The sequence below is a fragment of the Acyrthosiphon pisum genome, chromosome A2 (assembly GCF_005508785.2).
Source record: "Acyrthosiphon pisum isolate AL4f chromosome A2, pea_aphid_22Mar2018_4r6ur, whole genome shotgun sequence".
Taxonomy (NCBI): Eukaryota; Metazoa; Arthropoda; class Insecta; order Hemiptera; family Aphididae; genus Acyrthosiphon; species Acyrthosiphon pisum.
Genome location: NC_042495.1, coordinates 38,369,647 through 38,382,197, shown reverse-complemented (window position 1 = coordinate 38,382,197; position 12,551 = coordinate 38,369,647). Strand labels below are relative to the sequence as shown.

At 27.4% G+C, this 12,551-nt stretch overlaps 1 protein-coding gene across 3 annotated transcripts in view; it reads right to left on the bottom strand.

The window, feature by feature from the left end:
* Window positions 1-3,226: 3,226 nt before the first annotated feature.
* The window catches only part of ACYPI53853 (cardioactive peptide-like), a 16,583-nt gene continuing 7,258 nt past the window's right edge, over window positions 3,227-12,551 (bottom strand). For 2 of the 3 annotated variants that reach the window (XM_008189503.3, XM_008189504.3), the window contains 3 exons: window positions 11,287-11,356; window positions 9,145-9,311; window positions 3,227-3,588 (listed from right to left, as the gene is read on the bottom strand). In XM_008189503.3, coding sequence (XP_008187725.1) covers window positions 3,511-3,588; window positions 9,145-9,311; window positions 11,287-11,356 — 315 coding nt within the window. In that variant the 3' untranslated portion in view covers window positions 3,227-3,510. The remainder of the gene's footprint in view (window positions 3,589-9,144; window positions 9,312-11,286; window positions 11,357-12,551) is intronic. The other variant, NM_001246099.2, reaches the window with a different exon arrangement.

Genomic DNA, 12,551 nt, shown 5'->3' with positions numbered 1-12,551 from the left:
GACAACACTTGTGGGTATCACGTCCTCTTAATTGATACAATGTACTAAATAACTACTAATTTTTAAAATTACTGATATTTGATCTATATAATATCTATAATATCTTTAATCGTGTTCATCAATCATGTGTAGTATTTATAATACTTAGAGATATTTTAAACCTAGGTCCTAGATAACTATCAATATCGTTTCGATCAATATCGTCTATCACATAATCTGAATCTAACTGTTGTTAACGTCTGCCATTTGTAAAGAGGTCTAAGTTCTGCCGTTGGATATAGTAACACATAATTGTGAACAGTGTTTCTTTCAGACAATTTTCTCCGGGGGGGGGAGAATTTTAAGAAATCGGAGGGTTAATTATTTTACATTAAGAAAAAAAAATGTTTGTAAATAACTTAAAATTCGTATTAGTAATTATAAATCAGCTATAAAAAAACAATGTCATCAAAAGACAAAAAGTTGGATGGCTGTCAGGAATAGGTATATAAAAACTATTTTACTCTACTTAGTCTACTTTGCTTTATAAACTCAAAAATATAAAAAAAAAATGTAAGTACAAAAAATAAATAAATAAACAGCCAGAAACAAAATCTATTAACTTTTAGTTCTATATTATGTTTTACAATTTAAAGGAACCGAATTCGGCATTTTTTTTAGCTGCGTACAAATCTACCGTTTTGTTCAAGAAATCTTCTGTTGGAACGTCAGGCCCTTCAAATACTGATAAGCATGCAATGCATAAAGGTTCCTGTGAGCATTTTTTTCTTGTCTTTCTAAGAACTCTGTTTATTGAACTAAAAGATCTTTCAAGTTTCAACCGAAGCTGTGGTAACAGGAATGACAAGAAGTATTTCACACAGATGTTGTAACTCGGTATAAACCACATCAGCTTCCATGATTTTAATTAATGGACTTTCGTGTGCCTTGTATATTCCACTATCAAGCATAAATGTGATGAAAAAATTAAATGACTTCATGTCCGCCAGTGGCCCAGTACAGCTTCTGCATTAAGCATTGGAAATAACCACAAACCGTTACCCAACAATATTATTATCTATGTAATTACCATAAGCGTGCGCATAGGGAACTTGAATGTAGATAATATTATAATTTATAACCGTCGTCGCCGGCGATTCGAGGTTTAAAAAAGCGTCTTTACACAATTATTACTTTATGGAAACATTTTTTACAACTAAATATGGATTGAGGGGCAGTCTTGTAAAGAATACTTTTATTTTGTATTCGGAAAACATATTCGAATAAATGAGAATTAAGGTATTCAGAATACGTATTCGAATAGTTCTTAAAAAATATATTCAGAATACATATTCAAATACTTTAAAAAGTATTCGAATACTATCAGAATACTTTTTTTCACAACTATAGTTTTTGTCAGTTTTTGAATAATTGGTAACTAACATTTATTAATTAATAATTAAACAAACAACGTAATCATAAGTTATGTAGGTATACATTTTGACCACATATGATACGGCCGGTACGGGCCATACGTGATACAACATTGGTGTTTATAGTATTATAAAAATAATCATATCATGGGCCAATATCATATTTCGTTTAAAGAATAAAAATTAATGTTCATGATTTATTATATGCCTTGTCACAAATGTAAAACTATTTTTCAGCATCGGAAAAGAGTATTTTTTTAATGAATAAAAAATACAAATAAAAGTATTCAGAATACGTATTTGAATACTTCTTAAAAAAAGTATTTAAAATAGTATTCGAATACAAAAAAAGTATTCAAATACTTTTATTCGAATACTTTACAAGACTGTTGAGGAGGTGGCGCGCGCCCCCTGCGCCACCCTCCTGGATCCGCCACTGATCTCTTATCTACTGTAGGCGATTTTCGGCGATATAAAAATTACGTTTGTCTAATAACTATTTGATTTTCTTTACTATTCTTCTGTTACTGGCTCCTGGATGGGTAACCACCCGGAATTTTTAGCAACTAATCCTTGCCACACATACAAACGTGTTTCAACCAACCATTACTTCCCCCTACAAACAACCTACGAACAAAAAAAAAGCTAATGGTCAAAGTTGCTGGGCTTAAGCTCAAAAAAAAAAATCATATTCTTTCAAAAAAAATATTACGAAATGTACTCTACTGATAGTTATATTGAAGAGACGTGCCCGGTCACCTGATTAGGTTTAAAGCAGGGCTTGAAACCGATTGAAAAAATTTCGTTTTCGGTTTTGATTTTGTATACCGGTTTTGAACTTTTTCGATTTTGGTTTCAATTTTGAAATACCGGTATTAGGAAATTTCGGTTTTGTATTCCGGTTTCAGTTTTTAATTTAATACCGGTATCCAATTTTTTTTCGGTTTCGGTTTTGGTTTTTTAACGGTTTATAAAGGTTAGCATACATTGAAAAGGGTGATAAAACTAATAGAATTACAGAAACAAATTAGATGAAAAGTGGGCCAGTTCGGATAATAAAAAAATTATCAATTTCTATGTATGAAGTGGAGGGGGCTAAAAGGCGTAAGGAAACCAATTTCTATCATACCAGCAAATTAATTCCAGTACAAGCTCAAGTCCGAAAGTTGGATGGTACCTACATTGGAGCTTGAGTTTTCAGGAGGGGAGGTGTAACAGTGGTAACACCGTGGTATGCGTCAGCAATTATGTGTAGCATTTTTAATATTATATAACCTTAAAGATAATTCTTACTATAATATTTTGTAATAATAATTTAATATAAAAAAAACTCTTATTGTAATATTCTGTAAATTGTAATAACAATTTAATACCTATATAATAAGTTATAAGAAATCGATTTTCCTTTTATAGGTGTATATTCCTAGTTATTGTAAGTAGGTACCTATTATTTTATTGTTAATAAAATAATTTCTTTTTAGTGACAATTGATTGTCTTATTATTTAAAGAAGAACAAAAAAATTACATTTATTTATGAATAATTATTAAAAATATTATATTATATTTGTTATGTTATTATAATACCTACTCAATTTGATTTTTCTAAACGTTAAACCGTACCATACTATTTTACTAGGATTGTCTTTACATGTACCTATACGTCCGACTTGATACCTACCAACAGGCAACAACTAAAAACTCGTTTTTAAGTTGCTTATTAACATTTTTAAATAATTAAGCATTATAAGTTTAAGGTAATAAAGTAATAACCTTAAAATTAAATGCAATATTTACGCATAATAAAAATCAAATATTTTATAAACATTGTTGTTTTTTTATTGATAATTTCAACAAAAAATATTTATTTGATTAATAAATTCATCTATATTTTGAATATAAATCTAGGTAAGGTTTAAAATTGTAATGCGAATCGTATTCCCTTTAAACTTTTATATTTGATTTAATATTTTTCACAAAATAATGAAGATGTGGAGTATTAGTATTATCTGACTTATTTACTTAAATAATTTACTATAAGGAGATTATAATAATTATTATAATTATAATAAAAGAAATTTCACAGATCTGATGAATATCTTAACATTTGTCACTGGTGGCAAGTGATCGACGTTTTCTTCTTAAACCAATGGGATAAGGTTTCACGTCCATTCTTTCCTGAAAGTTTAAACGAAGTTAATGTAAATGTTTTTGCCAATAATGAAAACAAACCATTAACCAATTGATAACTTACAGTAGGTACCTTTTTAGTAGGATACATTTTTATTGGTTCTAGGTCACTTTGTACCGGCAAGGATTAAAAGTGCGAAACGCGGACACTTTGTACGGTCGTGTATAAAGGTACATTGCAGAACGCGGACACTTAGTACGGTTGGGTAAAAAGGTACATTGCAGAACGCGGACACTTTGTACTATTATATACATAAAGTATACATTATAAATATAAGTTATATACCTAAGTAGTAAGTAATGTAAATTATTAAAATAGAAAAATTAAAAATGAGTAGTAAATTGTTATAGCTATTGTATACTAATAATAATCAAAATAAACAAACAATCAATAAAATGATTATAAATCTTAATAAATTGTATTATATTTCAGTTTTAAAGTAAATTAAAAATGTGTACAATATAAATATGTAAAAATGACAAATAAAATATAATACTGAACAAAATCTTTAAAAACTACATGTATTATAGTATAATATGGAAATATGTCAAAATGACAAAAAAAATATAATGTTGATATAATACGTGGTGTCAAGCTCAGATATAAAGTGAACATGCATAATTATAGATTAATATTTATTGAGGGTTTAATAAATCAATTTTAAAATAATTCGCTTTTAAATATTTAATTCACTTAATTAATTAACTATTAATTATTAATCGACTATTATCGATTTATATGTAGGCATCTACCCATGTTTGATGTTTCCCCAGATTTACCAAATAATATTTATAACATTTTTAATACAATTTGGCATATATAATAAATAGTATTATTAACTTAGGTATATAACTTCTATTTATAATACATACTTTATGTATATAATAGTACAAAGTGTCCGCGTTAAGCATTTTAAACAATGGACCGTACAAAGTGACCGTTTACCATTTTTATTACATACATGCAGGTACCTAATATTTAATGCTAACATTGCCAACCTATTACCATTGATTATAAAAAACTAGTATTTATAATCAATGCTAATATCTAACATTTGTATAAACAAGCGGATTCACAAGGCTTTAAAATAAAAAGTTTGAAAGGAAAAAAAATAGTTTGATATCTGTCCTTTAATGTAATACATCACATCAATAGCGTACCTATCTAAGATTTTTTCAAGGGGGGGGAGGTATACAATTTTTAATAGACATTCAGTACCTATACACAATATATTATATTTATAGTTTTATACTATCTAATAATAAACATGTTGTATTGTGTACAAAATTTGGCCGCCGGGGGGTGGGGCGGAGGATATATGACCACCATATCCATCCGTAGATACACCACTGCATTACATTATATAATGATAAGTGATAACATAATTGATTGCAATTTCTCGATTATAACCCAATCGAAACAATTTCATAATAGACATTTATGGTCGTACATTCCTACTATAGGATATAACAGAAAGAACCGACTGATGTAATCAACTATAGGTATAAATATGAATTAACTTTTTTTTTTTAGACATTATAATAGTTGCTATTATTATAGTTGTTCATTATACATTTAACAAAAAAAATATTTAATATTGATTAGTTCAAAACGTGTTAAATAGTTGGCTAATTACATCCGATGAATTGTAATTAATGTACCTAATTACAAATTACAATGTACTTATGTATATAATTCATTTCTGTTACATCTTGTAGTTTGGCGTATGGCGTGTGCCAGGGTTTTTTTAATGATTTTTTTTGACTGCACAAACTTATTCCCACTCTGTAAATATAAATAATAATAGGTACCTACTTACTAAATAATATTTACTTGAAATGGGTAATTTGTAATAATAATTGTTTATAAAAATAAAAACAATCAATTGACTAAGTAACTAATTTCTTTATAATTTGTGTAATATACTTTTACATCAAATATGAAATAATAGTAAAAATGATAATTTTGACTGAATCAAAATGCGTCTAGACCACTACAACTTTTACAAAGAAATATGTTAGTATATGTTTAAGTAAAAATACTTTAATTGGTTTAACTAAAGAAAACTTTAAGATATTCGATGTGTTACCATTTGAGTCTGTATATAAAAAAATAACTATTGTATATATAATTAAAAACTTTGAATCCTTTCTGGATATGAATAAGGTTATTAAAAGAAAAAATAGGGCGTTTGATGTCAGAATGGAGTATTTTAGAAATGCGTTTGGTCAAAAATTCTTAGATTATCTAGGTCCAAAAACTACAATTCAACGCCAGTAAATATAAAGGGACATATTCTATACAGAAGGCAATCGTATAACTATAGAAATGAAAATGAAATTCAGATTTGGTTATTTTTATTAATTGAAAGATTTAAGATTATATTTAACTGTTGTAATTTAAATTTAGTTTATAAGTATTCTAATTGTATAGATTGATTATTCAGTTCTTGTCCGCTTTTCTTATTTATAATTAAATTGTTCATATTAATTATTATATTAGATAACTGTCTACCACCACCATAATCATGTGCTTAAAGGTGGTAGATATTTTTTTTGTTTAAAAAAAAATAGTATAATTATGAATAATATAAACAATTTTTAATTTTAATAAAAACATTTATTTTTTTATTTTGAAGTTTACTAAATTATTGTTTTATAATATACAATAAAATTTATCATCCTGAAATTCTTTTTATGCACTGCACAAAGTAACAATTTTAATTGCACAATTACTTTTCTCACTGCACAAAATGTGTCTCACTGCACACTAAAAAAAACCCTGGCGTGCGCTGCAGTTGTCAATACAAAAATGTACCTACCTATTTAGAAAATAAAATTTCAACACTCCCTCTCGAGATGATATAATATTTCAAATATTTAGCGTTAAATTTATACCATACTCTATACAAATCATTCTGATTTCTGTTTGGTGAATTTATAATAATTACTATTATGTGCAATAGACATATAAATATATATACCTATATGTATTGACTATTGAGGTAATGGTAAACGTGCATATAGTTACACCCGCAAAAATATTTTAAACGCCGCTGATTTCCATAGAAAAATATCCATAGAGTTACTGTAGGTCTCGTGGGTAGGTATAATACGTTTTAAAATAAAATAATAATCAACGATGTTGTAAAGTTGTTGCGGTACAGTGCAGCGAGCTTAGATTGTTATACAGGCCGATACTTGCCGCTACTGTTTCTTATTTATATGGCGAGTAATAATTATTCGTGTTCATTCGTGCGATCAAATTTCTAAATCTCGAAACGATGGTGTTTTAAAACGTCATTGCTTGTCCGTCATCTATTTACATTTAGTTGACGCCTCAAAGAAGGTCGCAAGTGTACGTATATACGCTCCGTATTTATACAATATCCGTGCCTGGTAAGTTTGTTTTGTAAACATTTTATTCCATGGGGATTTATGGGTCGATTTCGATAAAAAAATCTGATGGCACTGTTTGACAACTTTTTACAGGAAGTGCGGAGAATAGAATTCTATTCATATAGTTTAAAAGGTCATATATATATATAGATTATAGGTACATATCATTATACAATGTATTATATTATATTATACATTTACAGTACGCTTAATAGGTATAGGTACAAGTTGAATTTTTTTAAATGCAAACACTACAATTTTCTTGAAAAGCATTAACGTTTTTGACAATATCTTCCTTAAATCATTTTAAGATGTCATTACAGGACAAGATTTAGCTATAGTTTTTTTAAAACTATTTATAAGTATTTAAAGTTTAGATGTCCGGAGTAGTATACAGAACCAAATGTTGCAATGTACCTCTGTGATGTCACTCCACTCCGATTATCTGCGAACTTTAAATACTTAAAACTTTGAAATTCGATTTGAAACATTAAAATTCCTGAAATATATTTTGACTCAGAGTATGGAAATAAAAACGCGATGTAGTCATTCAAAATAGTGAAAACTAAAAATATATATTAATCATTAAAAATTGTAGAATTTTTTTTTTGTATAAGTCTATAGTATAAGTATAATAATACTTACCTATACAATAGTTTTGAAATTACATAAAAAAAATATTTCTAAAAATGTTAATACTTTTCGAGAATAAGTGTTTACCTTTAAAATAATTGCCTTTTAAGTTTACAATTTTCCGGGGTTAATACATTGTTTTTTACAACATCAGAAAAAAAATGGTAAAAATGAAATTGATATTTACACAATTAAGGTATAAAATCTGGTATATTTACTTTTAAAGAAATGTACCTACATTGTTGACTTTATTATTGTTTACATTACTTATAATGTTATAACTTAAAATGTCAAATGGATACGATTTCTCTTTTAAATTTAATTGCAAACTATATATGAAAACAAAATAAAATAAATATTTGTATCCTCTCAGAAACGCGATTGACAGTAATAGGTACTTATGGATATTTAGAGTTATTAACTTAACCGTCTGTTGAAGTGTTGTCTACTAAAATATTATATTATTATAGTATCATATGACTTAATATACTTATATGACATTACAATATATTGGTACATAATTATATGTAAATCACTTCGAAAATGCATTCATTATTGTCTCGGAAATGTTCAATTATTGTGTTTATACAACATAAATACACAGAACTTTTATTAATGGTTGACAATTATGAATTAAATATTAAATAGATGAATAAAAATAATAATGAAAACAGATTTTTGCAATAGTTATTTCAGATCTCTATCAAATGTCTAGCACGACAACTCTGCTTTGAAATGTACTCTAAAATGTGAGTTTATGATCGATATAAGAATGAACTAGGTACTATATATTATACAACTATTAACACGTTTCAACTTTATGTAAGTAAAAACATTACAAAAAATAACAGAAATATTCAATATACCTAATGATTTTAATTGGTATTAATTTATTTTAGGGGACGTAATGCTAACGCAGTCCCTTTTCCGGTTCTCGATACCATGGAAAAAAAATTGGCATTCATTTAAGCACCGATACATATTTTTAATTTTTTTTTGTTATGTATGATTCCATTATACAGCATCCATTATGACAATAATCTTAAGTTTATCCACATAATCTCGTAAATTTACTTAAAAATTCAACCATAGGTAGCTAATTGTGTCAAGTTACTCAAGTTTCTTTCAATTTATAGTTTATCTTTTCTCCTTAATCGTTCTGTTATTATTGTGTTAAAAAATAGCCTAAATGAATAAAAACAAAAAACTCACACTATTATTATGTAGTACTTAAGTATAGTTAACTATGTCACTATAATAGCGACATAGTGTGTCATTTGTGAGAACCTGAGTATGGCTACTGAGTAATAAGTAATAACTATACCTATCGAGATATCCTACAACCCTTTATCACTAATAAAATAAAGCCTAGAAAATCATGTAAGCGTATAATATAGATGGCTATATAACTTGAAGTTCGTGCTATATTATTTAAAATAAGTAGTGAAGTAGAAATAGAGATTGACCATATTGCTAGGTATAAAAAATAATTAATTTGTGAGTTAAACTTACTGCTTTATTTTGTCTTTGTTGGCGTATTAATTCAAGTCGGGCTTCTTGAATTGCCTCCCAGAGCTTTGCCTCAGACATTATCTGCCTGCTAATCTCTTCAACAGCCGGTTCTGAACGAAGATCGACCAAGGTGGCCATTGATTCATCCGATCTCTTACGACCACAACCTACAGAGTTAATTAATTTAATAACTCATTTATAAAACACATAACATTCGTTATATACCTACAAAAATACGGATATGAATATCATTAATACCATTAATAATAGTAGCCCAATTATAATTAACTAATGTAGTTCTGTTGTAAGCTTTTGGTGCACATTTGATATGTTATTATTTTCATAATATTTATTAACAATTTTTAGTTACTTTTATAATTACAATTACTATTACCTACTATGTGCATTAATATGGAAATATATTATTATACATTATACATACAATGTCACAATGGAAAAAGTACAGAAAATACAGTTCTTTAAAGAACAGTAGACATGGGTGCAAATTGAGAATTTAAGTAACCCTGCACAGTTAGACTCCAACCGTTTTTACAATTAAACAGTGAGAAGGGGTAATAAAAAAATATATTTGGAAAATGTAGAGCAGGTTAATATTAAAGTTGCACTGTTTTACGCACAGGTCAACTGATACATGATAATATGGTAGGATGACCAAATATAATTAAAATAGGAAAATGCATCAATTTCAAATCAATCAATTTTATCACTATATTAAACTATTCTGTTCTGAATTTGCAAAGCGTGACAATATTTACCTATATTTTACTATTTTACTGATATCATAACTAATATTGTGTTACACGATGCGTGTAAATAGATAGCAATAGGGGTCTATTGTTATTGTATTAAAATCGTTTTTAGATGATGATAAAGGTGCAAACAATGGATAAAAGAATAAAGAATTTCATTAGACGGTAGGTAACTATAGTAGCTGTACAGTGGGGTGTCGAGTGTACCTTGTCATCATTGAGGAGTAAGTCAATGTAGTCTGTAATGTACCTATATGTTAAATTTGAATTCAATTATAAATCATTGCATACGAAATACTAAAAACGATTCGGAGCAGAGACGGTTTGTCAGCCAATAGGTACTATTGAGTATATTTTATGATAATACATTTATCATGTATAGAAAATGTTAATAAAAACATTTGGTGTAAATTTCAAATATCTTAAGTTGTTCTTTGTTGAGTTACGTTGAAAAACAAAATTGATTTGATCGAATACTTAATAAATACTTATATCGCGTACAAATTTCTGTTGTTTCTTAGTTTTTATTTTAGGTTTATTTCGGTTATTTTAAAAAAAGTTGATTTTTTTACTTTTGACATTCCAGTTTTCTACCTAGAACTACCCCGAAGTTCAAAATTGAAGCATTTTTATTTTTTACCATTATGAAATCGGGTCAAGGGACAATAAAACACATACAAACATCATTTTGAAATCAAAACATTCATCGCCCCGCTCAGAATCTAAATATTGGGTGTTGACGGTTGATTTGTATTTCTCAATATATGACCAACCAATGGTTTGTAATACTTACTTTATTTAAAATCAAAGTGTACGTATATATCAGACGTGTCATTTGCAAGGACACACAATTGCATCCCATAGATGATATTTATATTTTACAGATTTTTATTGAAAATTATAGACGCCGGACATTTTTAATGATTAAAATGACCATTTTTTGAATTTAAATTCTTCTTAACTATAGTGATTTATTTATTGTACTATTTAAACATTTTAACAGCTTTAAAATTAACTATCTGTTCTGAAATACGCTTTGCCTAATCATTTTTGATGGGAAAATATATCAATAGCTATTAGACAATAATATTCTCGTATTATACATTATTTTAATTTTATACACATTTTAACTTGAGATACTAAATAAAAAATTATCAATTATTAAAATGTCGTACCCATATTTATTATACGTAGTATTGTTGTTATTGTTATGTTATGTTTTAGTAGGTTTAATTAATACCATAATAATTATAGCGTGATTAAAAAAACATAATAGATATGTTGTTTTTTAGCAAACTATTTGTTTAATGTTATTAAAAATTGCAATTAACATCAATAATATTATCGTATACCGTAGGTAAGGTTTCCTTACCTGTAAATGCGTTGCAAAATGGTTTTTTCCTCCTGATTGGTTCAGCTACCGGATTATCGTTGTCGAAATACTGTTAAAACAAATCCAAATATAATTTGACTAATCTACTATTTAATTGTATACATAATATTTTTCTTGACTATTTTAAGTTAGTACATAATTATATTATAGGTATTATATTTAAATTCAAATATTATCTAAGCCAGTAAAATCATTGTATTAAATATATGACCACCAAGTAATTTTTAAAATTATAATTTACAATAGGCACATATAACAATTAAAGACATCTATTATTTTAGTAGTATCGAAGAAGTGAAAATGTATGTTTCACATACTTGAACATTATGATGAACGATGATATTAATTATTAAACTTATTTTCCCGATTAAAACGATGTTCGTAGACATAATAATTATTACCTAAAATTATAATCAAGTAATTAGTAAAGTAGATGCCTTTTATTGGTACGGCGCAATGTGAATGCGTGAAGTCCAAAAAACAATAGTTATGAAATAAAATATGAACATAATTTTTTATAGTCTCGAATGGCTCGCCAATTATATTATATGGTTGAAACCATCAAAATGATAACTGCATACATTATTCAGGTTATGTATAGGTACAACAATTGTCGATTTATCGATCGCATATGCGAAACAAATGGTGTATATTGTACATAGATTTGTACATTCGTAAACGCTCCAGACTGACAAATTGCTTAGGACAACATAATATGTGTTTATCATGTTTTCAAGAGTGTCTGAAAATAATGTTATAATATTTAATACTTGAAAACACTTCGATGATAAAAATAATATAATCGAGTACAACAGAGGTTTTACTCGACACGTATAATTTATCTATGACGTAATATTATAAATATATTTTATTTTCCCTTATAGCGGAGGCATTGGTGTTTACCCAGATAGACTAACACGCAGACAACCGGAAAACCCACGACCACGTCCTGTACATTATATAGCAGTCGTGTACAATACGTTGTTATTGAACGTTAAACGATTAGATCAGATAAAAAACAAAACATAAATTAAAAGTATCTATGCTTATCATCGTAACCAAAGACGAACTTGTCAGATAGTGCAACATAACACGAGATGCGTTATGATTTATTGTATTAAAATATTGGTACTCGAGTTATTTATATTATGTCAATAATAAATTAATTATAAAAAAGTACCAATACAAACAATTTTTTTTAATTTTGCAATTTATATTGGTACAACTCATCTGCGACAAACCCT